The sequence below is a fragment of the Botrytis porri genome, assembly GCF_014898465.1.
Source record: "Botrytis porri strain MUCL 3234 chromosome Unknown BPOR_005, whole genome shotgun sequence".
In the NCBI taxonomy this organism is placed as follows: domain Eukaryota; kingdom Fungi; phylum Ascomycota; class Leotiomycetes; order Helotiales; family Sclerotiniaceae; genus Botrytis; species Botrytis porri.
The window spans coordinates 1,850,369-1,877,728 of record NW_024066079.1 but is presented as its reverse complement, the minus strand read 5'-3'; the positions used below and the strand labels follow the sequence as shown (position 1 = coordinate 1,877,728).

Below are 27,360 nucleotides of genomic sequence, written 5' to 3'. Positions count from 1 at the left end.
CTCCTATCAAAAGCCCTTTCATCTTCCTTGCTACGGACGATTCTGAATCAAGGGTTAAGTTCAGAGTTCAAGACACTTCCGCTTTCTGATTGATATAAGGTCTCACATTGGTAAATCTAATGGTCTGGAACCTTTGAACATCGACAGATAGAGTGCTAAACAATGAATATTGGACCAGCAAATGAGAGACAATCCGATGCTGGATGAAAGGGTTTCGTTTCAAGACGATACTTTATTGCATTGGTGTTCATTATACTTGACTTCTTTTTCATGGATTTACATGCCTACTAGTACTTCGTATGCTGAATACCAAATCATCAAGTTCTCTTGTCATTACTGTCTCATTTCCATCTCGAACTCATATACCCACCTCGTTTTTATATTCGTATCTCAATTCCCCCCCCCCCTTTCTCCAGACCCCCTCTACCTCCCACTACCTTCCTATCACTAGGGTATCCAATAGTCCGGACTGCAGTCCAACAATATAAAAGTTTGAATATCTAAAAGCAGTTAGAAATATGAAAATCATTTAATTTTCCAATATAATTCAATAATTTCAAATGATTTGAATGTTTTAATCAATTTAGAGATTTTACAATCTTCATTTCTAGACTGCAGTCCGGACTATTGAATACCCTGCGTCTGAGGCTATCCTTCTATTCCCTTCTTCCATCCGCCACTGTCTTACCATCCCTCCCCAACAAATCTTCAATCTATACAAAAGCTTCCAACACACATATCAATCATCCTACCTACACCTTTCACATCCCAAATCTCAAATCCCATCACCCTGCCGCATCTCGCGAAACCCATTCGCTCATTCACTCACTCATATATCTCAACCATACAAACCACACACATAGCAAAGTAGCCATCTATACATTCGACAATATCATTTACTTTGTAATGAAGTCACACGCAGGGAAACCCAAAATCCAAATAGCAGTTAGGAAGATTCTCGCAACAGTAATGAGAATTTTCCCAGCAGCTGTGGAATCAACAGAGGTAACAACAGCAATACTTACAGCAACCGTGATACTCTTCATAATGTAAATATGTTTATTCTCGTATGTTGTATACATGTCGCTGAAATAGCTAGCCTCGCTCTGCTCTCCCTTCTTAGGTATATAATAATCAATAGTATGCATATTATGTCTCCCTCTATCCTTCGTAGGGATTATATCTCGTGTTATTTAAATATAAATCATGAATCATAATCATCACCCACAATGCATCACTCATTATCATTCCTCCCCATTCCAAAAATCCAAAAACAGCAGACCTTTCCGGAAACTCAGACAAACAAACCCGATTCCCCACCCACTTCACTCCACAAAACTATTCATCTGCAACATACCATCTAGCGAGCTCAGTATTACATTCCCTCCTTATCTCGAAAACTTTCAATACCTGTTCGAAGTGAACCCCTCCGAGTTTGGTATTCATTTTCCCATCCAAAGCCCGCGTATTGGAGGATGTTATCTAGAGTCTCGAATTTGTTAAAAGTTTCAAAAATTTGGAAGGGGTCCCGTCAATCTATGCACCCCCTGGTGGATTTCATTCCGCGAATCTAGGCGATGTATTTAAGATGAACGTGCGATTCTAGAATCTAGAATATCTTGTAGGTTTCAAGAGGGGCCGCAATATATTTCAATGAAAATATATAAACTTACAAAGTGTCTTAAAAGTCACCCATGTCATCTCACAAGTCCAGGACTCCTGACGTGTTAATTTGATGGATATTGTGTTCTCTATTCATCCCCTCCCCCCTTCCGAATACCTAATTAAGAAGCGACTCAAATCCCATTATCACAAACACAATCACAAACACAATCGAAATCAAATACAAAGACCGAGTCCAGAACAGTCCATCAATCTTCCCCCCCCCCCGCCCCCAAATCTCCTCGTCTGCAGAACCACTCCTCGCACCTCAGACAAACAACTATCTCCTCACATCTCAACTCAATAGAACCAAACAAGGACGTACGTATTCCTTCCATAGATTTCAAATCGCTACTTCCGATTCATCATCTCATCATATGGTAACAAAATTGCAAATCTCAACGCCACATGCTCGACTACCCCTCCCAAAAGGAGTACGGAGGTAGGTAATTTCAGAACCAAATTCAAATTCAAATTCAAATTCAAATTCTCTGCATGAATGAATTTGCCCCCGCGGTGTAAATCTCCATGGCAAGATTATAAATAATAAAGGGTCACTGGATACATAGAGAAGGAGTGACAAATTCTAAGCACTTGATCTCATTATTCATCTTACACACCATGAGATGGGGAAGAAAAGATTGATGGATTCTTTCCTACCAATCGGTCATAATTATCAACCCCCTCCCTCCCGCCACCTACGTTTATAATTCTCACAACCTACTACCTACCTAATCACCGTACACTTGAAATCAACCCCACTACGCCCCTCGCCGATTCCACACGATCCTCTCACAAACCTGCTCTTCTCACCACAGCCTATGAATTTCGAATTCCCAACTCCCACACATGTTCTAGACACGAAAGCGGCGTAACATCATCACAGATATTATGTTACAACAACCACTGATAATCAAGATCCATCATGTCATCCAACTCTCACTAAGCTAGTCTCACTCCCTACCTATGACTCAACAACACGATAGGATACGAGACGACACGAGAAGAAACAAAATGACACGTTATCACCTGTTTGATGATCCTCTGGGCGCGAAAACATGTGATGTGATGTGATGTAAGTTGTAGTTTGTGAGTATTGTATGATCTGATTTTATTCAAGCGTGAGACATTTGGAAATGAGATGAAGAAATTGGTGGGTGGGGGCAATGAGAGGGGAATAGGCAGACGGATAAGCATCGGCTGATGGGATTGGATCTGAGCTTGGGATATGATATAATATGATATGTGTGTATCTGAAAACTTTTCCGAATAATAGGTATCTAGGTAGCTAGCAAAAAGACGGTGGAGAGAAGGAATGGAAGGATGGAGGTAAATCTGAGATGCTTGCATTGTATGAGTTGAATGTAGGCAGATCATAGCCTTGCTTTGCCTTGTCTTGTCTTGTCTTGTCTTGTCCTGCCTTACCTTACCTACCTCACCGACCAAACCTAAGGCTTCCTTCTTACTTCAAGGCTACCTAGTAATGACCCAAGAAAAAGAAATAAATGACTTCATCTATTTATCTTCAGCCTGATATGAAAGCAAGCCTATCAATCTCATCCCTCACTTCATCCCTTCATCCATCCATGCACACACAATCCATTTTCCACGCGCTCCAAGCAAGCAGTGGCGTTCAGCACATGTTTTTCTTTCTTGCTTGCTTGCGTGTCTCTTCTCCCTGCCCAATACAATACAATACCCATCTCCCTTCTAAATCTACTCAATCCCCATTACCAACCCCCCTCCCCCCCATTCCCCATCCCCAACCCAGCAGCTCGGACACTAGACACTTAAACACTTAACACTCGACACTCGACACGGCTGGCATTGAGTACGTCGTAATTTGGATAAAGAAACTGACTGGCTGGCTAGCTAATTCAAACCGGGCTGCCGCTTTCGGTAGCACACCTAGGCAGCAGGCAACCGTCCCAGTAACCGAGGAATTTTTATTCCAAGCTTCGAGAAGAGAAGGAAGGATTGAATCCTGGTTTATTACTTACTTATCTAGTATGTATTTGATAGATTCAATAGATGGATGAAGATAGATTAACAGAGGGAGGAAGATAGATAGATAAATTAATGAGTATATCATTTTCATCGAGATATGAATATGAATACTAATATAAATATAAATATACCAACATATCTCTAAACAACAATAGTATCTAGACACCTAACAGCTATCATAAATCAATACTCCTATCACAAATCTATTCTTCCCTACCCAACTCCGAGGTCCCGAGCCAAACTACTTCGTACATTTCTCATATCAACAGTCCACCCTACAACTCACTCTACACCTACCCAATCAATCCACCTAGGTAATTTCGACTTCCGCCATCACCGCATTCATACATCCATGCACCATTCATCCTCCATCCAATAACCTTACCCATCCACTAATCCCCTCCCTAATGCACGCAGGTTTTCAAACCTTGGCATTGCCACTAACAACTCACTATCTTTTTTCTAGAAGATTTCCCTTTCCATCTCTACCTGTTCAAACCGAGAGGGAGGTCGCATCCTGGAAATGCGTTTCATGAGAAACCTATTTCGTGCTTTGCTCACTATTACTCTGTAGATTTTGAGTCTTTGTGCTGGCTGTACAGAGAGAGCACTGTGCTGGTCAGTCACTCTGTATTTTTTATAGGAGATCTTTATATTCTTTATATACTATATTGTTATTGGATGAGATGGGTTTACAGACTGAGACGGTGAGTGAAGAATGAGTTTGATAGATAAATTCCAAGTGAAAGAAATGACTTCTTACTTGTTGTCTACTCCGCACTAAGATCTTACATCGTAGTTAATAAAATCAATGGTAAAATAGCCAAACACTCAACAGCGAGTCCATCTCCCAAGCGAAAAAATCTCGGAATGTCTGCTGGTGAAAGAATGAGTCAAATCGAAATTGACGGAGTTTCTCGGTGTGTTCACGAATCACAATACCTAGGGACTTGAGTGTCTAGGACGCGAGGAAACTACAGACTAGGACAGTCGGATTCTAGAGAGTAGTAGGTATTTATTATTAGTACGATGAAACTAGATACTTCGTACTCTTAGCGTTTCTGAATTCTTCAATCCAGCTCCTCCACTCAATGATTTAACAAGGAAAGCCCCGTTAGCTCATTCAAGCTTGATCTTGGATTCGAGACTCGGATTGGTTTTTAGTGATCGATGTCCTTGACCGTGGTCGTATCTATCGCTCAGCTACCACCGACCAGGGCAGTGAAAGCGTGACCGATGACTGACCTTACCTTACCTTTTCCGAGAGGAATTTCGCACCCCTCCAATAACGGAACCTCCGTTCCTATGGTAATGCCCAACACCGAACGCGGGGATGCCACTGAAGTGGGAAGATCCTTCATCATTACCACCCATGTCCTTGGAAATTCCATCCACCACTCAATCTCTATCTGCATCTGCATCTGCCTCTCTCCACGTCCATGTTTTACATTTGATGATGTGTTTACTTGAGTGGTGGTCACCTGATGACTGACACACACTGACATTCGTTGTTACCGTCGTTGTTACGGTCAAGCCCAAGGGACTCCCGAACATTCTTCTCGCGCTTCGTTGTCTCATCCCAATTGGATTGGAAATGAAGCTCTCGTGATGTATCCTCCGTACTAGCTAGTGTAGAGTACCCTCGTATGGTATCACCATGACAAGAACAAGCGCATGATGAACGAGATCAAAGGAGAAAGATTGACTGAGCACATAATCGAGAAGCTCGGACATTTCTGTCCAACGCCTTTATTTTGCAGCCTGGAGTGAATGGAATTGACTCATCGATGGATTTCCGGATACTGATACCCAAAATCGATGGAGGAATCTCATTTTGGGCCGTCGGTGTTAATGAAGTGAGAGTGAGGGTGAGGGTGAGAACTCAGAAGTGGGATTTTCTTACCCCAATTCCAGATTCCAGATTTGATGCAATTGGCGAGATGGAAATTTCTCAAAGGGATCTTGTATCTTGGGTACAAACGGTAACGGTAACATGGTACATACACATTGGAGCGGAATGATAAACAAACAAAACGAAATATCTCGAATTTTCCACTTCTCTCGATTCCATGAGGGGAAAGCGGACACCCACTTTCCTTCATGGAGGTCTGTGAAGGAATCCTGCAGCCCGTAATCACAACGCCGGAAACGAGCATGAAAAAAAGCCATCCAAGCAAGCTGCTACTGCATGCTTATGTACTTGTCGTCGCCAAACCAATCAAGATGTGAGCTCCGGATAAGGTGGGAGATATGTTGGACACGGTCATTGGTCGTGTGCTTCATGGGTATTATTACTGTTTAAATGTGTATGGGGATATTCTCCTATTTGCTATCAACACCTCTGTTAAAAAGCCTTTGCTTCTGAGATCACTCGGCTGATGACATACCAGATTCGATCTCATCGAGAATTACTACTGACTACGCTTATGGATCTCTAGGATTTGGATGTGAGAGATGCGAATGATTCGAAAGGCTGAATATAAATTCCTTCACACATTGTCTTTGGTCTTTCCTTTCCTCCATATTTAGAGGGGGCTGATGAATATCGCTGAGTGATGTCCGGGTGTGTGACAATAAGGTCATGAAACTGGTGATGATACCGGAAGCGACACGGCTAGGGAAGAGTGCAAGTCGTATCCAATTACTTTTCGCTCGCTTCTGGGTTTATTTTGCCGGGTCTTTGTGTTGCATCTATTTTGCTTTCCTGCATGATATAAATCCCAACTTGGGAATCCCAAGACGGGTGAGACTATGAATGAGGGGTGGTGGTAACTTGTGAGAAGGCCCAAAAGTTGGTGTGAGTAATAATTCTACCGCCATTTTCCCGATTACCTTAGGTAATACTTGATACGAATGCCCAGGTGATGATCGTAAGAGAATCGCAATGACGGTGGCAATTAGCGAAATCTAAATTTGAAATTCATCATTTCATATTCCATCGGCGATAATAACCGCCGTCTTTGATCTTATAAATTGATTCGAACCTCTAGACTCTGGGTCAGCATGGGCAAACGGAAGTACCGAGTTGGAATGCGCAATTGCGAAGAGGCTGAGGAAATCACTTGTGCCTAGGTGTGTCGATTCTCCGTATCAAAGCCACGCCGCACAGCACAATGGATGATCTATGCATGGGATAGTCCGACTCCTACTGTAATTTGAAATTTCCTTTCTGTTATAACTTATGAGATATTCACCCCACACCCAGATCACAATTGCCGATACTCCGTATAGGATAGTACAGTGCCTAGGTAGATAGATGATGCTCTCTCTATCTTTTGAGCTAGCTCGGCCGGGTTTTCCTGCGTTGCGAGTCTCTTGGAAGGCATCTGATTGATAGATGGATGGATGGATAGATGGATTCATTGATTGATTGATTGATTGATTGCAAGGCTGTGTACGATATTCATCATCGGTTGATTGTGACTGTCGAGACGGGCTGAGCGATGAATATCTCCAGTCCTGTGCAAGGCTTAATACGGCCAGCATACAGCCGGATGAATCGGGGGATGTTGGCAGGCGGGCGTACTCCGTAATCCATCATCAGATGCTTAACAAGCAGACACACTACTTTGAAATTCTTAATTACACTTCGTGATAATCATATCATATCATGTCATTTGAAGTAGCGGAACACTGCATATTCTGCACGACATCCCTAGTCATTAGAAGTAGGTACTGTAGGCGTTTGATCTCAGAGAGAAGGGTAGCCATGAATGGGGCGTGAAGCATGAAAGCATATCATTTGGTGGTTCGGAGTTATCGCTTCTGTTCTTGGGATAATATATTCTCTTCGCATCATGTGTGGAATGGTAGAGGATGAAAGACACGGCTAGACTCTAATACTCAGTCGTACACTGAATCGAGTACTATCGCCATTAGGACTATGACCATATCGAATCTAAAGCATTTCAACGTTGTTTTCTTTCTTTATCAATCAATCGTCAACTCGTTGTTTGTCATGGGCTGTCCCGTCCACCACCAGAATGACCACCATATTTTCTTCTTTCGTCTTTCTTCTCTCTTCTCTCATGCCTGCTTGCTTGCTTGCTTGCTTGCTTGCTTGCTTTTCTCGATTCGGGGGCTTTCTCCCTGTTCTACTGTGTGATTCTCGGTTGGCTGATGATTTGGCTGAAATGGCGTTGAAATTGGCGATGAATCCATGCATATGATTTGTAGAAAATGGAAAATAACAAATGCTAAGACTCATCGATGCACATTGCTTGCAACTTCTTACATCTGCTCTGTAATTCTCTCTCCCCAGCGAGCCAGTGCGTGCCCACACACATCCATCTCGATACTTTTTTTTTCGTCGGGGGGTTGAGTTATCCTTGTCTCTCCATCACATCCCTTCATCAGTCATATCTTTTCCGTACCTATAGCTGGTTGGATGATGGTGTGCAAGAAAACCATCTGGTTCCTTTACTTCTCCGTAATCATTGTCGGTGCTGCCATGCAAAGAGACTGGACCATTCAGATGGGATCGAATGGAAGCACAAATCTCATTAGCTAAACATAATCATAACCATGTTCGCAGCCGTAGGAATTGTAACAAAACAGCAGCCATGCCCGTCCGTAATGAAAGAATTCTTCCCTCTTCATCGTCAACATGTATGATTCCAGAAACTTTTAAGTCGGCGGCTCCTTGAAGTCTGCACAAATTCTTATCGAAAACCAAAAACATTTTATTACATCCAATCCAATCTCAACTCATTCACATATAAAAATTCTGTTTAGAAGAAAAAAAGATCTAAAAGGGCAAGTAAAAGCATAAAAAAAAGGAAAAGGAAAAGGAAAAGGAAAAAAAGAGCAACGTTGTCGGTTTGTTTGCTTGTCTGTTTGTCTTTATAGGATTCATTATACACTTTATTCTTCACCTCTATTCTACCTTTGAGGAGTTTCTTCATCTGGCCTCTTAATTCTCCCGTCTATTATCACCTCCTCGATCGACCTCTCATTCTTGAAGACTACGGTTTCACAGATCCACGGCTCAATTCGTATGATACCTACATATCTAGCTACCTCCTTCGAAGTTCGTACACATCAACTACACGGTTTCGGTTTCCTACACCTCACCTCACCTTACCTCACCTCACCTCATAAATCATCTTAGCCGCCCAAAGTCAAACCCAAGTCAGCCTGCCTGTTTCTGCGACCACATACCCCAAGTTAGTGAGTGGTTGACTGACCTTTATTTTCGCCTGCCCGCCTCCCCCAAAGTTTGACCACTTCATCAGTCGGAATCTTTCATCCATATTCGACTCATACCGACAGTAATCTCGTCTCGTCTCGTCTCGTCTTATCTCATCCCATCCCACCCCATTCAAATCCTAATTCATCCAGCCATCCATCCAGCAACAGGCGTCAATCTCAATCTCAACTCAATCTCAACTCAATCTCAACTCAATCTCCATTTTGCCCACGACTCACGATCTCATCTTTTTTGTTATACCATTTTTCCTCATTTCTACCTAATTATTATTACTATTATTATTATTATTACTGTTATTATTATTATTACTTTATTACCCATTCACTTCATCCAAAGAGCAAAGAGATCACGAGATTTCTTGTTAATTGATTGATTGATTGATTTTATTATTCATTGTATTTGATTGACCTTTGATTAAAGCATCAAACCATCAATAAAATACCTCCTCCATCCGTCCATCCGTCATCAGTCATCATTCAGACCCAGCTCTAAATTCTTTCTGGAGGCGAAACTTGACCTTGGCTGGTTATACATAAGATTGATTCACTACCGACGAATTCTCTACCCAAGTACTAAACACTTAAACACCTAAACACCTACACATCTCAACACCCACCTACCAAGACTTCCGTATACACTTTATTACTCACTACAGTCAGTCTACGATACGATACCAGCTTTAACTTTATTTGTGGATCATCCAGTCTTGCCACTAGAACCAGTCATAACCCCATCAACAAACAACTGGACACCTAAAAAGGTACCACCCACCCATATCAATCTCCCATACCTACCTAAGACTCACAGCCTCACCTTGAACACTTTATCGACATATTATATTTCATAAAAAAGAGTCAAATGTTAACCTGATCTTAAAAAAGAACAAAAAGATCATCCATCCTCTCTTCTCTTCTTCACTTTAAATAATCCCATCGTGACTTCTGAGTCTTCAATAGGTTTATTAAAAGGGAAAAGAAAAAAAAAGGAAAGGAAAGGAAAGGAAAGACTCATACTTCGAGCCTAAACTTTTTTAGTCTCTGTCGCCTCTCGCAATCTTCGCCTCTTCATCCTATTCACAAACGCATTACTCACTCCACTCAATCCTTTGTTCAATGACAACCATCGGTTTATAACCCTCGACTTTCCTTTTACTACCAATCGCGAAGACAATCGCACATCTACACACAGTACAGTACAAACATATTTCGAATGCTTCATTCCACACTTTCATAAAAGACATACGTTTCTCAAACCTACGCTTGATATACACACACACACACACACCCACACCCTTACCATTTCGTCCCACGTCGCGACCTTTCATGGGACGCTGGTTTACCCAATAAACTAGCCCACCATTTATCACATCAGTTACCATTTCACAAAACGGAAAGGTCAACATGCTCTTAGGTCTTTCAATTTTCTCCCCAGTCGCCAGTCTTACATCGTCCAAATCTACCGGTTATATCGTTCCTGAAGAAATCATCGCGATCTCTTCTCCAAACTAGTCTTACCCTCCTCCTACCTCGATCATCTAGCTTTTGCAATAATCACCGCGTTGTTGCACGAGCCTGTATCTCGTCAGAAGGTTCTTGGGAATAGTCCATCACGTTATAATCTAGATTTTGGCTTTGTACAGACGGCGACTGGAGTTTTATTCCGCATAGAACTTTTTCATTTCCGATTTACTTACAAAATACTCCAAATACATTCAAAACACTTCGAAGATGCATTGCGGCGAAGATGATTCGTCGCCTTACTCCTCATTTCACAATGGTCCTTACAGTTCCTCTATAGCCTCGTCGGCTTCTTCCTCTACTTCTTCAGTTTGGTCCGATGCAGCTTCACAAGCATCGGACAACTCTTCCATCACAAGCGCATCCTCCGATTCCGAGCTTTCATATTTCTGCGCAAATCAACTACCCCTTCCTGCCATAGCAGTCGATATCTGCGAAAAAAATAACATTACAAAATTTTGGCCACAACAAAGGTTACCAGTGGAAATCGCCCCAGAAGAAAGGCAGAACCCAAGAAGGACCAGTGTCGGATCTAGTACCCGCACAGGTCGTCCTCCTACCCTGATACGTCAAGTTGATCGCAAGGTCAATTTTGTTGACAGCCTCGTCGGTAAGCTTATCATGAATTCCTGATGATTCCCAAGTCCATGCGCTCAACCACTCCCCAGATTCTTCGGCTTTGATTGTCGAAGCCATATGGCCCCTTTCAACCGTCGCTTGTAGAAGTGAAATGGGTAAAGGTGTCCTCCCTCTGCGCATCTTCATACAAGAAACTTTGAGAAGATCAAGGACCAGCTACTCGACTCTTCAAGTCGCTTTGTACTACCTGATCTTGATCAAACCGTTTGTGCCAAAGACCGATTTCACCATGGAGCAAGCAGATGATACTCAATCATTCCGGGCTTTACAATGTGGTCGACGAATGTTCTTATCTGCGCTTATTCTCGCATCGAAATATCTGCAAGATAGAAATTATTCGTCTCGCGCTTGGAGTAAGATTTCTGGACTACCCACTTTGGAAATTAATCAAAACGAAATAGCATTCCTCCTTGCTGTGAAGTGGGAGTTGCACATTACCGAAAAAGTTTTTCAACGTTGGACTGACATTGTCTTGAACTACACACCATCGTCGCAGCCTCCATCTCCAGGAGCCTCTACTTTAAGTATCGCAGAACAATCTGTTGAGTGGAAACGAATCGTTCTCCAGCTCAACCCGGAATTGGATAACATGAACGAAATCACGAGCCCTCGCAAAGAAGTTTGTGTTCTTCCATTGAGACCTTTCACACCATTGTCTGCATATCATTTTGCAGGTTCCAATGAGCCCACCTCGTCTCCAAAGCATTATTCACCTAAAATCATGGAGCCATCACCATCAGCCACTTATCCAACTGTTAGACCTGTCCCGGCTCTTGGCCTTCTCCCCACTCCACGAATGACTCCCCAGAGTACTGGATACAACACTCCTGCTGTGAGTGCTTCATCTTACATGCTCGGCAAACCATCAATGAGTCTCGCTATGGCACAGACAAATTTCTGCGGCCCGCAAGCGACTGAAAAGTGGGCAAGCCAATTGACCTCATCTCCACAAGGTTATTCCTGCAATCGTCGATCATCCTTGGCCAACTCGGTCTCGTCGATGTCTTCGCCAGAATCAATGGTTTCGGATACTTCATCAAGAACATCTCGTTCATCTTCAATCTCATCTGCATCGTCATTGACGAGTGCGCCGGTCTCAGCAAAGCTGGATGTCCAGGCGCGTTGTCGATATGCGAAGTTGTGTAGTGAGAAGAAGAATAGGAATGTTGTTGTGACAGTGGCGGAATTGTGTGAAAGCGACGACGAAGTTGGGGCCGATGCATTAGGTGAAGCCGCACGAACTTTATACGAATTGCACCGTCGATCTGTATCTGTGGACTCATCTAACAGAGTTGCTAACAGAGTTGATAACAAACCCGCGCATACATCTAACAAAGCTGGTGCTAAACGAAGTAGGACTCATTCACTTGAAGCTTCTCTTCATGATAACGTACGAGAACTGTTGATGACCGGGGGTATGGCACATGTTTTGGCCAAGTCAGGTGGACATGCTAGTGATGTGCAAATAATGCCAGCGGCATCGTCTGGAAGAAAGAGAATTTGTTGTGCGACAGAAGCTGCTCGAGGACTTTCTCAAGCAAATCTGCACCCAGCTTTTCGCCCGGGAATGTGGAAGGGAATACTAAATTAATACACCTTACCGACCTATACATACACTACAATACACTTGTCACAACAGATTTTCTTTTTCGTTTGTCTTTTCTTAGTTGGTTGGCAAAAGAGACAGTGCAATGGTCACATCTAGCCTTCACACATCATCACATACCATGGGAATCGGATTTTAGATGGCGTGACTGCATATGCCGTTGATCATTTTATTGGAACACTGGAATTGAGGTCAATGGTACCCCGGCTAATTTTCATGGAGATGGGAATAAGGGGAAGGAACATTGGGGGCATATATCGACAGGTTGGGGGATGCTTGTACGATGGTTGGCGAATGCTGGCTTGGCTTTGTTTTTAAATGGGAGTGGGTTGGTAAGGGGTGGAATCAATGCTATGTTGGGCGCGATGAAAATACTATATCATCATTGGTAAACATGGTGGAAGTGGGATGGCGTGGAGCTGGAATCAATTGGTGGAGTTCATAGCTTTTCTTTATTTTACATTACTTTCTTTTTCAGTCAGGACAGATATGATATGGATGGATTTTAAGCAGTTAAATGAATGGTGTGTGTTGGTGTGTTTAGTGGTGGCCGTGGCGGTGGTGGTGGTGGGAATGAATTGGTAGTGGTTGTGATGATGAAAATTTGTCAGGTCATAGGCAAGATTTTCATAAACATGGGAATATGTATGTCTAACGGTCGTTGGATTATAAAAACGTATTTTTCAAATAATATCTACCTACCTATCTATCTACCCTACCTACTACTTCTCTCGTGTGTGTGTGGTTGATGTTGATGTTGATTGATGACTGATGTATCAAAGGCAAGTCTTCCCCTACTTGTTCATTTTATTCATTGAATCATATTGCATGCTGTTGTTGTTTTCTATTGTGCTCGGTCCTGGGTTAGGTTAGGTAATTGGAAAAGGATCATATTGGCGAGGTGGGTCGGCTTGTATGTGGAAGTGAGGTAAGTGATTCGGTCAGCAAGTCAGTAAAGTAAGTAAGAGAGGTATTTAATATCGAATCTCTACTCTCTAATCTTGAACCGTGGATTCAGGTGAAGATTTAGATGAAGATTCACATCTAGAGTGAGTGAGTGTATGTTGATGCGGATGTTTATGTAGATGTGTGTACGTGCATGCGGTTTAATGGATTGGGGTATTTGTGGTTTCTGAGATTGGAGATTGGAGATTGGAGATTGGAGATTTTGCGCGGGGGTGAGATGGTGAGATGGTGAGAGGAAAGAGGAGAAGGGAGAAGGGAGAAGGGAGTAAGTTTGAAAAGGAAGGTAGGTTTTAGAAGGAAGGTGGGCTTCGATGCTCTCTCCCTCTCTTTCTCTTTGTAGATGTAGAATGAATGATATATCTAAGAGAGGGAAGAGAGGGAAGAGAGGGAAGAGAGGGAAGAGAGGGGAGAGAGGGGGAAAAAGAATCGAAATACACGAGGATAGTGTCGAGGGATATATTAGGAATGGTAGTAGTAGTAGTAGTAGATTCCTAAATTACAATCAAATCCAGTCTATCTATAGCTAAAGCTACACTAACCATGCGATGCATCTCTATGTATCTAATTGTACAAAGTAGACAAAGAAAAATAATTAAAACCTACCCCCCTTGAAGCTCGTCTGCATCTGCTATAATAAGGTCCCGTTGTGTCGATCACATATATAGCCAGTCGTACCTGCATATAATGCTCTGTTTCCAATCTACGAGTTGGTAGTGTGTATGCTGCGAATACAGATACACTGGTATCTACAACGAAGGTCATACCCCCCGGTCCATATTTTCACTATGTAAATGGATATTTATATACTACAGAAAGACTTTCGGCCTGCTTCCTTCTAGTAGGTTGGATTTTTGCTAGGAAATATGATGGGCATGGAGATGGTAATGTTATCTCTCAAGAGGTAGATAGACAAGACTTTCATGCAAAGTATAGTTGACACGCTCAAGTCTTACGTAGACATGGGCCGGATTCTAAAGCTTAGATGGTTCACTGAAGGTTCTGTTCTGGTCAATAGATGGTATTTATTGTAGGTACGCGGAGGCTTAAACTGTAATGACTATCGTATAAAGACTGTGGAATCACGAAAAGATGGATCTCTTGATGGCTAATGCTAGCTAGTGTATACAGTATTGAGAGTCCATTCAATGGTATTGATATACTAGTTCTCGCTCTAGTTAACTATCTAGAAATAGGTTGCCCGTTGTAGAAAAGCAGGCGAGAATCGTATTTACTGGTAGAAAGCAGATCCTCAGACTTGAAATATACGATATACATACGCGCTATTAGAATTACGGAATGGGTAGATACAGATGATAAAAATGTGGAATCAAACTGGCACAGATGTGATTCATTGCAAATGGATTGCATATCCGGCTAAAATTTCAAGTGAGAAGACTTAATACTTTCTTCTTCTTTTTTTCTTGAAATATAAAAGCCTGACCGTTCATCTTTCCATGGGATCTCAACTTTGAACCCATGGGCCTCGGATCGGGGAAAAGGGGTTGAAAAACAGCTAGTATGTAGATACTTTGCGTACCAAGTACAGTATGTGAATAATGAAGTAGCCAGTATATATTATGAGCATACCAAGTTCCAACGGCGCTATATACTCAGCGACAACAGCCTTTCAGCAAAAACAAAGATATTGTATATGTATACAACCATCATTTCCACAAACTAAGATATTAACTCAAGCAATAACACCAGCACGATCTATCCCAAATGTCTACCTCTAAGCCAATAAATCACACCGACTATCCAATCTCTTAGTCAAGTTACTGCACAGTGCATATCTAGTATGCAAGTTCGGGTTTGGGATAGTTCGTGCTATAAAATACAAGTACGTCTACTGATTCATTGCGTAGGAACTTTTATTTATTGTTGATAAATATTGAAGGGTCTGGTGCTCGAGTTTGAGATTGCGATTGAGGACGGGAGGGGGGGGGGGGGGGGGGGGGGGTGATATGATTCTAGATAGGTAGGTACTTTCCATGGAAAGAAGGTTCGGGAGATATAAATGAGTGAGCAGAGAAATGCTAGGAAGATATGATTTAAAGTGGGTGAGTTTATCAGTTTTTTCTCGGGTTGTTTTGCTCAAGTTCCTTCATTTGTGTGGATGTTTTTCCGCTCGGGTTGTAAAATCTCACTCAGATATTGATTATCTTCTTCTTTTACCCCTTACTCTTCGTTACATGTCATTCAGATCCCCGCGTCTCGCAGTGTCCATTTTTCTTGCTGTGAATGAGCTTCTTTTTGTCATATGCATTTCCTTGAATGCGGATGTGTGACTGTATATTGAATGTGAATTTCTCATATGTATTTCGACATGTCGACAGTGAGAGAGATGTTCGGTAGGACACTATTGCCAATCCATCAACAATCTTAGGTAAGTTTACTCTTTCAGATCTGCTGATTGCCTGAGTGATCATCTGAAGAGTATTTGAAAATATCAAATTGCGTTAATTTCGGGGGTATCATTCAACTCGCATATCGTACATATATTCTCTCGCTTGTCCAAAATAACTCAAGCGTATTCTTCATCCTCCACTTCCTCCATCTCTACATTCATTTGACCATCTTCCTCAATTCCTTTCCTTTGCCCACCACTACCAGCAATGTAACCTTCTTTTTCCAATTTTTCCATCTCTTCCGGCTCCATCAATCCACCTTCTCCCTTCCCCTTCTGCATTTTCATCCTCACAACCGCAGGAACAAAAGCCACAGCTTCCTTCCTCAAATCTCGTATTTGCGGCTTCGCTTCATACACTGTCTTGACTTCCTGCTGTACTTTCACACCACTTCCCGTATCCCTCTTACCAAATTCCCCGCGATCCTTTCCTCCCAATGGCATAGAATTCGTGCTCGTACCTCCACTCTTCTCGCCGTTTTGATTTTGATTTTGATTCTGTGCTTGATACCGCGCCCGTCGCGCCGCGTACCATTTATCTAGTACTTCTTTGGGGAACGGAGGTGGCGTATCCCTCGGCATGGGTATTCTCTTAACCTCTTCGTCCACATCCGACCCACTACTCTCCTCCTCCATATCCCCATCTCGTCTCCGTTTGCCCAAAATACCACTCCCGCCTCGTCCCCCAAACCCTCCTCTTCCTCCCCTGTCTCCCCCAAACCCACCCCTCGACTGCGAAAACTGAGGTGCCGCATCGCCTAAAACTTCGCGCGCTTTATTCACAGCTTTGATTTCCTTTTCTAATCCTTCCACCAGTGATTTCTCATGACTAGTAAGTTTCCCACCAGAACTTTCTATCTTCTTCAGATCGTCGAGTTGGGATTGTAAACGTTGTGGATTTTTCTTGGCGAGTCGTTCATTCTTCTGAACTTGTAGAGATGCCTTGCCTGAAGACGTGTTAGTGTTATGCTCGAGCTCATTAATAATGCTGGAGAATGGGTTGGATGGTTGATTGCGTACTTTTTTTGATAGCTTTTGCCTTTTCGGCTTTACGCTGGGCTTGTGCGGGATTGACGGACTTTTCTTTGGGCATTGTGGGTATGGTGAAATATTGTCAACTGGAGAAACCGAAATAAATTATAGGAAATGGTTGAAATGGGTTTGAGAATTGCGTGGAGGTTTTGAAGATCTGGGGAGTCGTTGATATCGCGGACCAACATTCTGCCAAAAGGCGGTGAGATCGCATAATTTCAACTTCCAGTTACATGTCAGAGACAACCACATCTCATAGCGCAAAAGGGAGCAAACCTTTCAGAACTGAATCGATAAGCAAGCTTGTTAATATTACTTGAGTTGTTTTCCCAGCGTGTTGTTAAGTTCACCGGTTTCATGTAATTCATTGGAGTGGCTAGCATGCTGTAATATCATTGGTTCAAATGGATAATCGTCTTAGAAAATGATTAGTATAACTACCTACTGGGTAGTTACAGAAGTTAAAAATAAGACACATTATTCCTGTGATTGGAGCTTCTCACGTGGATATATATTTTGGTCTCAAAGTATTTATAAGTCATCGTTTTTACTCACATTTATGAAGTCCTGCAAGCCAGATATCACCTCCGCCAGGTCCTTGCTACCCATATCTGAGTTGCTAATTATCAAGACCCAGGTTGATAAACAGTTTGACAAAACATAACATTCGAGACTCAAGGTCAAAACCCGTCATGCGCAAGCATGATACAACTTCGACTGATTTCTGAACAGCATCCTTCACCTCTTTCAATCCGAGAGACCTAGATTTATGTAAGCCTCCATAAACATGCCAGTCCAGGCCATCTTCCGTATTCCTCTTGGTCCAGCCCAATTATTCCACTGCCGAAACCACAAATGCCTCGGACAATCGCGACCGGAATCCAGCATCCAGATACCTCGGTAGCCTCGATAAAAACCGACCATTTTCGAAAGGAGTGTATTCTCTGTAATCCATGAACCATTCGCCTAATCTAGCCACGAAATCTTCTTCTCTAGATTTCACCACAGCTCCATTGCATCCTGAGATAGTGACTTCTTCAAGGCCTTTGAATAAACAAAAATCTCGCATCATATTATTAGTAAGAAAAAAAGAGTCTAGCCCGGCGAACGCATTCGTTTGATTCGACAACATTCTTAGCAAAACACATACTAGCTCGGATAGGAATTTCGGAAGGATTCCCAATCAATGTCAACAGTGTCGAGTTCGTAGTTAGAAGTAAATCGTCGAATGGACTTCGTCACGAGTTCCAAAACCTATTTCATAGTTTCGAAGAGCTTCGGTTCGAGCTTCGCGCGAAACGAGGAGTAATGAGGGGATGTCATTTTGAGACGCAGGTTTTTTTTGTATAGTTGAATCGGACTACTACAACTCGAGGAGATATTGCAAGACTCCAGATAAGTAAGCGAAGCTCGATAAGAAGATCCGAGAAGGAAGTACGCGAGTTGGAGGGTTCCGACATAGAAACGATAAATTTTGAGTGTCCTGGAGGTTTAATGTCTCAACGCGTATTTGGGGAACTAGTTATATGTATTGAAGTTATCTTTCGATCCGAAAACGGCAGCCTAAAATACGGGTTGAACGAAATAGTGTTGTAAGGTCTCTTGCCTGTACTTTAACCAGCCTCAGAATAAATTATCTTCTAAAGGTGAATAAGTACGAGAAGATAATATCAGCACGAATAGAATAATAGAGCAGCGACTGGATACCAGCATCGGGCGCGTGTTGACATTTGGCATGATACTGGATAAATATTCAGCCAATCACAATGCATGTACCCTGAGGTTGAGCTAGCTCACTGCACATAGGCTGCGGGAGTGATTGAGATGGCGACACGCTGAAGAAATTAAACTAAATCAAAGTATTATTCGATTGCCCCTCACAAAAAAAAATAGACTGCAATATATGAGCAGGTGAATGCTTGTTCTCAAAAAGAAGCTGCTCATTTTAGCCATAGGTCTTGCTACGATTTAACTAAATCTGCAAGCCGTACGAGTTCATGGGCAGCTTATTTGTGATAAAAAGAAAGGCTTATTGTTTCTCCTGCTCTCTTGCTCATACCATCACAACTGATTCCGACCATAATCCGCAGAAACGAAACAAAAGGTTATCATTCCACTTTATGGCTACTCGTTTAAAAAGCGAAGTCTCTTCAGGGAAAAGCTCGAGTAGGATTCCGAGTACTGTAGTTGTAGCTTGTGATTGTTTGATACTTATATCTACCCATATCTATGAGTTCCATCGTGAGGTATGCTTTGATACATGGAGAGTTCGTTGAGCCTTCAAACATAATACTACAATACCATTCACGAGGCTTCAAGAATGATAAACTTGTAGTGAGATATAAGCAAACAAGAGGCAAGCAAGACGCTTATTGATCCACTGGACTTGTAGAACGAACACGCAGAATAACTTCGAAGCCAGAAGCAGTTATTTAGAACAGAGACTTTCATGCCATTGCCATTAAAAAAAGGCACAGGTTTTGGGAGTCGTTGATCTAGATGTAGTAAAGAATGCAATGGAACGAATATATGTAGGTTCGTTTTAGCAATTATTGAGGTGCACATTGATCAGCCGCTAAGCATCAATCACATGACTTTGCTAGCCAGTTTGGTATTGCATTACTAGACCCACACATCTTTTTAAGGACGATGACATGACCAGAATCTGATCGAATCACGAAGCGAGCTGTACAGATTGGCATCACAGCAAGTTCAATAACCGCCGATCAATTACTTCACCAATAGAATATGAATAGAAATATTAATGAGCAGGTTCATTGGAGTGATAAGGTGCATAAATATGCAGTGCCATCTTCATAATTGTGCGTAAGGCACAGCCACACGTGGCAAGGCAAACAGAGCCTTCAAATCTCTATCAGAACGCTAAGGTGCAAGGAGAAAAGCAAACACTCATGAGTGCCCAGATACTAGGTAGACGAACTGAGATTTATGAGATCAACATCACTTCGAGTAGCCAAGGTTGAAGTTTCTGAATTTGCTGGGAATTCTTGACAGGCGATTAGCATCTCTTTTCTTCAACATGAACCCCTCCGAGAACCTGCACGTGGACGAGCTTATCGCGAAACTTCAAAAGTATGGCCTTGAACGCGGAGAATCACTTCCACATCTCATCATATCCGGTGATCTCTCTGATATAGGATGTTCCGGACCAAAAGATTGGAAGCTGCGTACTCCATTCTCAACAGAAATCGTTCTCCGACAAAGTGAAATCAGCTCTCTCACAGTAAGATTGATCCCTGACTTTTCGCGGCCCGCTTCACAAAAATCCGATATCAAGTCTTTCCAAAAGTCTCTCGCCCATATTGGCGAGCTTCCAAATGCGGTGCAGTTGGCTAGTGCGAAAGTCTACATGTTTCTCGATGCCAAGAATATACCAGATAAAACTCCATGGAAAGATGTTTTACGGATTGAACTCGAAGGACCATTACAACCAAACCTCACCTTACTAGATATCCCCAGTCTCCTTGCAAATATCTCCAAGGTAGAAACCGGCTATGAAGAAGATAACACCGCTTCCATTGCCGAAACTTCTTTCACAGCTGGCTCCAACACACCCACCCACACAATCATGACTGAAGATTACCTCTCTCGTCCTCGCTATCTCTCCCACGACACAGTTCCCCACGCTGGAAAGACATTCATGATTCGAGATCGCAATCATGGTGGGGTAATCACACTCAAAGATGGAGTTCTCCAAATCTCTCCCAATGTCCCCCGAGCTGGAGGATGTCATTGGACATGCATAGAGCGCGACGGATGGTTTGGCTTCCGCAACTGTGTTTCTGGACAATTTTTTGGGCATGATAATAAGGGGAAATTTCACTGCAAGGTTGCGCACCATCGGAATCATGAATGGTTCTGTGCGAGAGCTCATCCAGCAGGTGGACATCTCTTGTTGATGTTACATGGGGATAAGTTTCGACAAATGAAAATTGGGAATGATGAGACGGAGTTGGTGGAGACAGATGGGGAAGGCACTGCGTGGGATTTCATAGAAGTTTAGATACTGCCATTGTGTCAGTTGTCGGTTGTGGATACCCTCATGAGCAAACAATTTTCAATCTCCTAAATTCGATGTTCGGTCTTTGGCTCTGAGGATCTAAAACATTTTCGGCAGATTAATATTAAGTGCAATTTGCACAACCAGATCCCGATGCACATCTATATTCGCCAGATACATCGGCTTTCGCATAACCGGTATTTAATATGGATCAGGCTGATTAGCCCGAGAAAATCATTGCGATTAGAGTAGTGAGCTATTTTGAGGGGAATAGTAATATTTGTTACGGAGATGAATAGGATAGGACCGTTAGGAATCATGATATAAATCCACTTCCTTTCGCACAGTGCAATAACACGTTTATCTTTTTAATGATGTTTCACTTGCTCGCTTGGTGATATGACAAGTTTAGCCATTTCATGCTTTTTATCTGTCCATCTATAATAGAACATAACGAGATGCAGAAAGCAATGTGAAGATAGTATGTAGACGATTAAGTTTATGAATTCCATACCAATGTCAATGACTCATAGATACGTTTTGTCATTGAAATCTTGCTGCAACAACGGAAGCGACTCTAAATTCATTACTTACGATTCGTATCGGGAGTACAATCATGTGTATCATACTCCCATCATCCAGACTACAACTCTCATCATCACAATACCACTACCCTAACTCAAACCTCAAACACTCTCCCACCTCGCCAATCTCCCCACCGTCTCCCCCGCATTCCTCACCACACACAAACATCCCTCCTTCAACCCCCTACTCCTGATCTCCTTAACCATCTCTCTCGCAAACACCGTCCCAAACGCGACACCTTTCCCCTCCGCCAAATTATATTCCCCAGTAGTAACAAACCCAACGAGATCTTCCTCCCCAGGAACCATCGGATGATTCTCCGAATCATTTTTCTCTTTAGGATATTGCAATGGAGGATTTTGCAGTAGAGATTTAGCAAGAAGTTGGACACGTTGGGGGAGTGGTGTGTTGAAGGGTATTTTACCAATGTTTTTGAGGTCTTTGGCTTTGGGGTTTGGTGGTGGTTTCTTGTGTAGACGCGCGGGAACGAGGGAAAGCCATTCTTGACGGAGAGTGGGGAGTGTAGTAGATGTGGAGTTTAGAGAATCTTCGCTGAGACTTGATTTGGCTGGGAGGCGGTATATACGAGCGCTGGGAGTAGCGACGCCACGAGTTAAGAGTGTGAGGCGGATAGTGGTAAGTTCTGTTGATTCTGGAAGGTCTGCCGTGGGAGACGAAAGTAGAGAAGAAAATGCCCTACTAGAGAGTTGATTGAAAGGATTCTCGATGATTTTGTCTTTAGGCTCGGCAGTATTTTCTGGTGCATCACCACTACTCGCATTACTCTGTTCATTATCAGGTGATGTAGACAGCCCGGCCACTTTCTCAAAGTCACATGCCCAGCCCAATCCAAGCTCTCCTTTCCTTCCACCACCAAGGTCAAGAGATTTCCACTCCACTCTCTTGCCTTTGGGTCTCTTGTCCCATTCTCGTTTTCTTTTTAATCTCTGTTCGACCTCCCAAGCGTACCCAGCATTGGTTCCAGGGTAGTCCGCTGGAAACCATGGAACTCCATGCTCAAAGTGTGATTGCCTCAATTCCTGTAGACCTCCAAAACGAGGATTGGCGCCAGATGACAAGGGAAAGTGCATCAAACCATACCAGATTGGTAGTATACACTTCCATGGAGCAAGAAGAGTCCAGCTACCTTGTGCTGCTGAGGAATTTAACATTCTTGATGCGAGAAGCATGATTGGTATAGGAGGATCACGTTCTGAGATGGAAGGAAAGGTGCCTGGCGGTGCTAAAGTTTTGCGGCGATTTATGGCTTTTTGCGAAGGAAGACGGGTAGCTTTGTATCGTGTGTCTCGATCAAAGAGGTGTGATGAAGCAGATGACTGATCAGCCGGCCAAGAAGATAATAATTCGGCCAATTCAAAATTCGCTTCCTCGTCAGCGGGATCTGGAAGTTCAACCTTGCGAGGTGGATGTCGAAGTCTAGGATCCATAATTGAGAATGACAATACAGAGTTTGCGGGTAAAGATGCAGGATTGGTAACACCAGCTAATGAAGTAAATGTTTGTGCATGTGGCTCTTGATCATCTTCGGACTGGAAGTACGGATGAAGTATACCAATTAAAGCCTCTGTTGAACCAGGACCTGTAATTTCGATACTTCCTATTTCAAAACGAAGGTCTTCAAGTTGGACGGTTGGGTGTTGCAATTTCGACAGGCGTAGGAGCTCAGTCCATGCTTCGAGGAATGCAGAAGGATGAATTCTGATCAAAACTTGTCTCATTGACTTTTTCGATACATTGGTAGCATTGCTATCTGAGTCTTCATGAATATCCCAAAACACGACGGCAGGGCCAATCTGTAGTTTTTGTTCTTTCACTTCTCTGCTAAGCCACCCATTCCAGCTTCTTTTCCCCGCTCTCCATTTTGCGCCCTTTGCTGAATTTACATCCATCCCTGGTATGCCCATGGCCAAAAGAACCTTTCCGATAGACTCAATTGAACCTTTGAGACCGATAGTACTCATGTAACTCATATCCCAAGCTACAGCCCCTCTACTTCCTCCTGCTCTATGTGTCGGTCTGTATGATTTTTCTGTTGAATTGAAAGGTATAGCCATTCTCCAAAGTGGCTCCTTGGGTTCTGTCATTTTCGCCCTCTTCGCATGCCATAAATGGGTAGGTAACCAAGTTTTGTGAATTTGTCGCTTTCGAAACTTCGACGGCGGTTTTTGAGGCTCGTTCAAAGCATTCTGCCGTATCTTCGGTCTTGCAGCTCTAGTTATAATTCCTGCCACATTAGTTGCGCCCTTCGAGGCTCTCTTCTTGTCTGCCAAAATCCCCAACTTCTTGGCCGTTTCCGCACGAATGCGACCTCTTGAACTTCCCGGCTTTCTCTTGTTTGCGTTGACAGTCGGTGTGTTGTCCTCTTTCATTTCTCTTGCCCCTCTCTTTTGCAAACGTTTTGGTACTCTCTTCACATTATGACTTGCTGTTCTCCTTCTCATATCCCGAGGCACTTGTTGAAATGCTCTGGTAGACAAGGCACCCTTTGACCTTTTCATGCCATCTTCCAATGCCTTTATTTCATATTCTCGCGCAGTCAGAAACGATTGCAAATCTAGATCTCCATTTTTGAGAGCAGCGTCGGCCGTTTGGGTCATTATCGATCGCGCATCCATTATCTTATTGCGCTTCATGGCTGGCCCTCTCCCCGCATCATTCCTACCGTTGGACGATGAATATGGGGGTTCCTTGCGTTTATTTGTAGCAGCAGGCCTCAAAGGCATTTTGGGCGCCATTTTTGACATCAATTCCTCCACGCGACGAAGGGATATATTGATCGAGGTCTCGAGATCAGAAAAGGTAATTTAATTCTGCCGTGTATTTTGACATACCGCCTTCCCAATCCGAATCACGACGAAGATTCCTCACACGAAACACGACACCACGCGACACCAATATCATTGACTAGATGATCGAAATAAAAGAGCTTGTTGTAAAACTCCAATTCCTATTCTTATGAACATAAACATAAACATAAACATGTATAACACACTCTATTGAAAGAGTATATAGCAAATGTCATAATGTTGTTCTGAAAGAATAACTTCATCAACTTCTTTACCTCCTTCACCATTCATGAAGCTGAAGTAGGTTTCAATTCGCCAAAAAGAAGATCAGTAGCAAGTTTTTTTCTTCTTCTTCTTCTTTGCTTTCATGTCACTTCACTCTTCACTCTTCACTTCACTCCTTCTCATTCTCATTCTTTCCAAACTTGCACCTTCATTTTCCCATACCTACCCTTTATTGACTTATTTTCTTTCCATACGTTGATTAAAATTCACAGAATTACAAGACATTTAAAACAGGAATCATTTCTCTAAATTTCAAAATCTCTTTCCTTCCTCCCTTCCTTCCTTCCTTCCTTCTCCCCGACATCTTACAATTCCAATCATTGTTCACAGATTACTACGATATTTCGATCTTCCAATACGAGTAACTTGTTCCCAAAAGTGCTCTTTGACTTGATTCCTGTCGCTACGTATACGCTCTTACCATGAGCATTCCACTGTCCGACCACGTCACAGCTTCAAGTCTCGGATCTCTCAAGTTTCCTCCGTCACCTCCTCATAATAGACATGAACATGAACGTTCTGCTCTGACGAAATCCTACGATTCTTGTCATCATCATCTTAGTTCCAAAGGACTTGGAGGAACACGAATTTCTCAAGTCGAGATTACTTCTTTCTATTCTCCGGCAAATTCATTATACGAGCCAGATGGAACATCAACAATTGCTTCAACTCCTCCAATGTCCGGGACACAGCATATCAATGGCTCATCAACTTCAGTTCAACCTCCATCAGTTTCCTGTGTCTTGCCTCCATCTCAATCTACAGTAGCTCCTCATTGTCTTCAGTGCAAAGGTCACAAGTATGGCTTCACATCATACTTTCACAACACCGCAATTTTTCCGGAACCGCCACACGATCTCCTAATGTTGGTAGAGCAATCTTATCTTCTAAGAAACCGGCTCAAGAGCTTGATGATTAACTATGTCACAAGGAGAGTTGACAATAGTCGTTTGGAAGCGATCGCTAATGAGATTGTGGATTGGAAAGGTCGCGTAGAATGTCTAGCAAGGGAAGTTTTGGTATCTTCAATGGGATTTGAATTGAATATGGAAGGTCTGGAAGCAGTCAATGATTGGGCGGCGGATCTAGTTCAACGATTGGGCAATCACGTGAATGGGTTTCGGAGAATGGAACTCTCGAAAGAAGACCAGAAGAGATTACTGATTGACTTTAAGAAACTATGGGAAGTGGTCTGGACGAGTTTCATGGCCGACCGGAATAAGCGGAACACGCCGAGAAGATCATTGCGGTCAAGAGATGCAGTTGATATGGATTCGCCGGACTCGGAACTTTAAGCAAACAGTGTTTGAGGTTCCGCTTTTTGCCAGCAGAGGTTGGATCTGATTGATTTAGGCAGCCCGCATGATTGTGAGCAGCAGTTTAGTTTTTGATAACTTTAAACATACAATGATACATTTACCTCTGTATTTCCTTCACATCTTATCAGAGCACTCACTCGATGAGAAGGTATGAAAGTGAATGCTATAGAAGATTGGGTGGAAATTGAGACAAACGTCTCACTTCTATCTTCTCTATTCTCCATTGGTTTCTTACAATTGTCATTGGTACACACTAGTAGATCTCTAGAGCCCAGCTTGCTTCTTTCTAGTCAAAATTTCAAGATGAAAGACATTTTCCTCGCTTCACCACTTTTATCCGTTTGCTTTCGTTTGTTGTTCAATCTTTCAATTTTGTAGATATGTATATTTACTTTACACACATACCTGCCCCCATTGTCTACACATCTTTCATAAACCACTTCCACACATAACTTCCCTCAATTACAATGAACTCAACATCTAAACCACACTTTTAGACCTCACGCAGTTTTCGGGCTCCCATGCCCAATGCCTAATGTTTTCCAAATCCCAATATCCTCTATGATCATGATACAAACAGCGAATAGCAAACAACAAAATAGCTTGATACAATCCCGGGTTCTCTTCACTTTGCTTCATCTCGCGATTCACTTCTTTTCTGGAGTGTACGGCGTTGAATACCTAGGTTAAATACCAATCTCCTATCATTACCGCATCGTCACCGTCGCTTACTTGGGATGGAAACCATGAATAGAGAGATTTGAAAATCCTTCATTATGTATGTACATGTAGACTCAAACCATTCATTACAAACGATACTCACAAGAATACACTACACCACCATCATATTTTCCCTCCTACAAAAATTCCTCGCCATTCTATCCTATTCAAGAGAACTTGATCAATTGGCGTAGGTAGGTAGGTACATACTACAAACCCCCAGATAAAAAGATCCTCATATTTCACAACCACTATATAGATTTACGTCTCTGTCAAATACAGTCCCTTTCTTCCCCGTAGCTCACAATGTATCAATATAGCATAACAGAACATAATACAACGCCAACCCTCCAATATACCTATCCATCACCTTCTCGCCTAGCAAGAACACACCACCCATTAAATAGCCCACCGGGCTGATAGAAATGATATTAGTGTGTACATTGCTGTTTTGCTATTTTGCTATTGTAATACAAAGTAAGCCTCACTCAATACCCCATCACCTCACCTCCTCATCCCCTACCGATCCCACAAATCTCCTTTCAAACACAAAATTCACAATTCAAAAGTCAAAATCC

The 27,360-nt window shown here is 42.6% G+C and overlaps 7 protein-coding genes across 7 annotated transcripts; 3 read left to right on the top strand and 4 right to left on the bottom strand.

Annotated features, from left to right (window-relative positions):
• Positions 1-7,603: 7,603 nt before the first annotated feature.
• On the bottom strand, positions 7,604-7,834 carry EAF01_004244 (uncharacterized protein; the record flags this gene model as incomplete). The annotated part of the gene is made up of 1 exon (XM_038912498.1): positions 7,604-7,834. One exon carries the CDS (start codon positions 7,832-7,834, stop codon positions 7,604-7,606), a length of 231 nt encoding a protein of 76 aa, XP_038772182.1.
• A 2,771-nt stretch (positions 7,835-10,605) lies between these two features.
• On the top strand, positions 10,606-12,625 carry EAF01_004243 (uncharacterized protein; the record flags this gene model as incomplete). The annotated part of the gene is made up of 2 exons (XM_038912497.1): positions 10,606-11,005; positions 11,064-12,625. The coding sequence occupies 2 exons, from the start codon at positions 10,606-10,608 to the stop codon at positions 12,623-12,625; spliced, it is 1,962 nt and encodes a 653-aa protein (XP_038772181.1).
• A 3,505-nt stretch (positions 12,626-16,130) lies between these two features.
• Positions 16,131-17,106, bottom strand: EAF01_004242 (uncharacterized protein; the record flags this gene model as incomplete). Its single annotated transcript, XM_038912496.1, has 2 exons — positions 16,131-16,960; positions 17,034-17,106. 2 exons carry the CDS (start codon positions 17,104-17,106, stop codon positions 16,131-16,133), a joined length of 903 nt encoding a protein of 300 aa, XP_038772180.1.
• Positions 17,107-17,877: 771 nt separating this feature from the next.
• Positions 17,878-18,117, bottom strand: EAF01_004241 (uncharacterized protein; the record flags this gene model as incomplete). Its single annotated transcript, XM_038912495.1, has 1 exon — positions 17,878-18,117. One exon carries the CDS (start codon positions 18,115-18,117, stop codon positions 17,878-17,880), a length of 240 nt encoding a protein of 79 aa, XP_038772179.1.
• A 1,968-nt stretch (positions 18,118-20,085) lies between these two features.
• EAF01_004240 (uncharacterized protein) lies at positions 20,086-21,069 on the top strand (the record flags this gene model as incomplete). The annotated part of the gene is made up of 1 exon (XM_038912494.1): positions 20,086-21,069. The coding sequence occupies one exon, from the start codon at positions 20,086-20,088 to the stop codon at positions 21,067-21,069; it is 984 nt and encodes a 327-aa protein (XP_038772178.1).
• Positions 21,070-21,752: 683 nt separating this feature from the next.
• EAF01_004239 (uncharacterized protein) lies at positions 21,753-24,407 on the bottom strand (the record flags this gene model as incomplete). Its single annotated transcript, XM_038912493.1, has 1 exon — positions 21,753-24,407. The coding sequence occupies one exon, from the start codon at positions 24,405-24,407 to the stop codon at positions 21,753-21,755; it is 2,655 nt and encodes an 884-aa protein (XP_038772177.1).
• Positions 24,408-25,165: 758 nt separating this feature from the next.
• On the top strand, positions 25,166-26,038 carry EAF01_004238 (uncharacterized protein; the record flags this gene model as incomplete). Its single annotated transcript, XM_038912492.1, has 1 exon — positions 25,166-26,038. One exon carries the CDS (start codon positions 25,166-25,168, stop codon positions 26,036-26,038), a length of 873 nt encoding a protein of 290 aa, XP_038772176.1.
• Between the last annotated feature and the right edge of the window lie 1,322 nt (positions 26,039-27,360).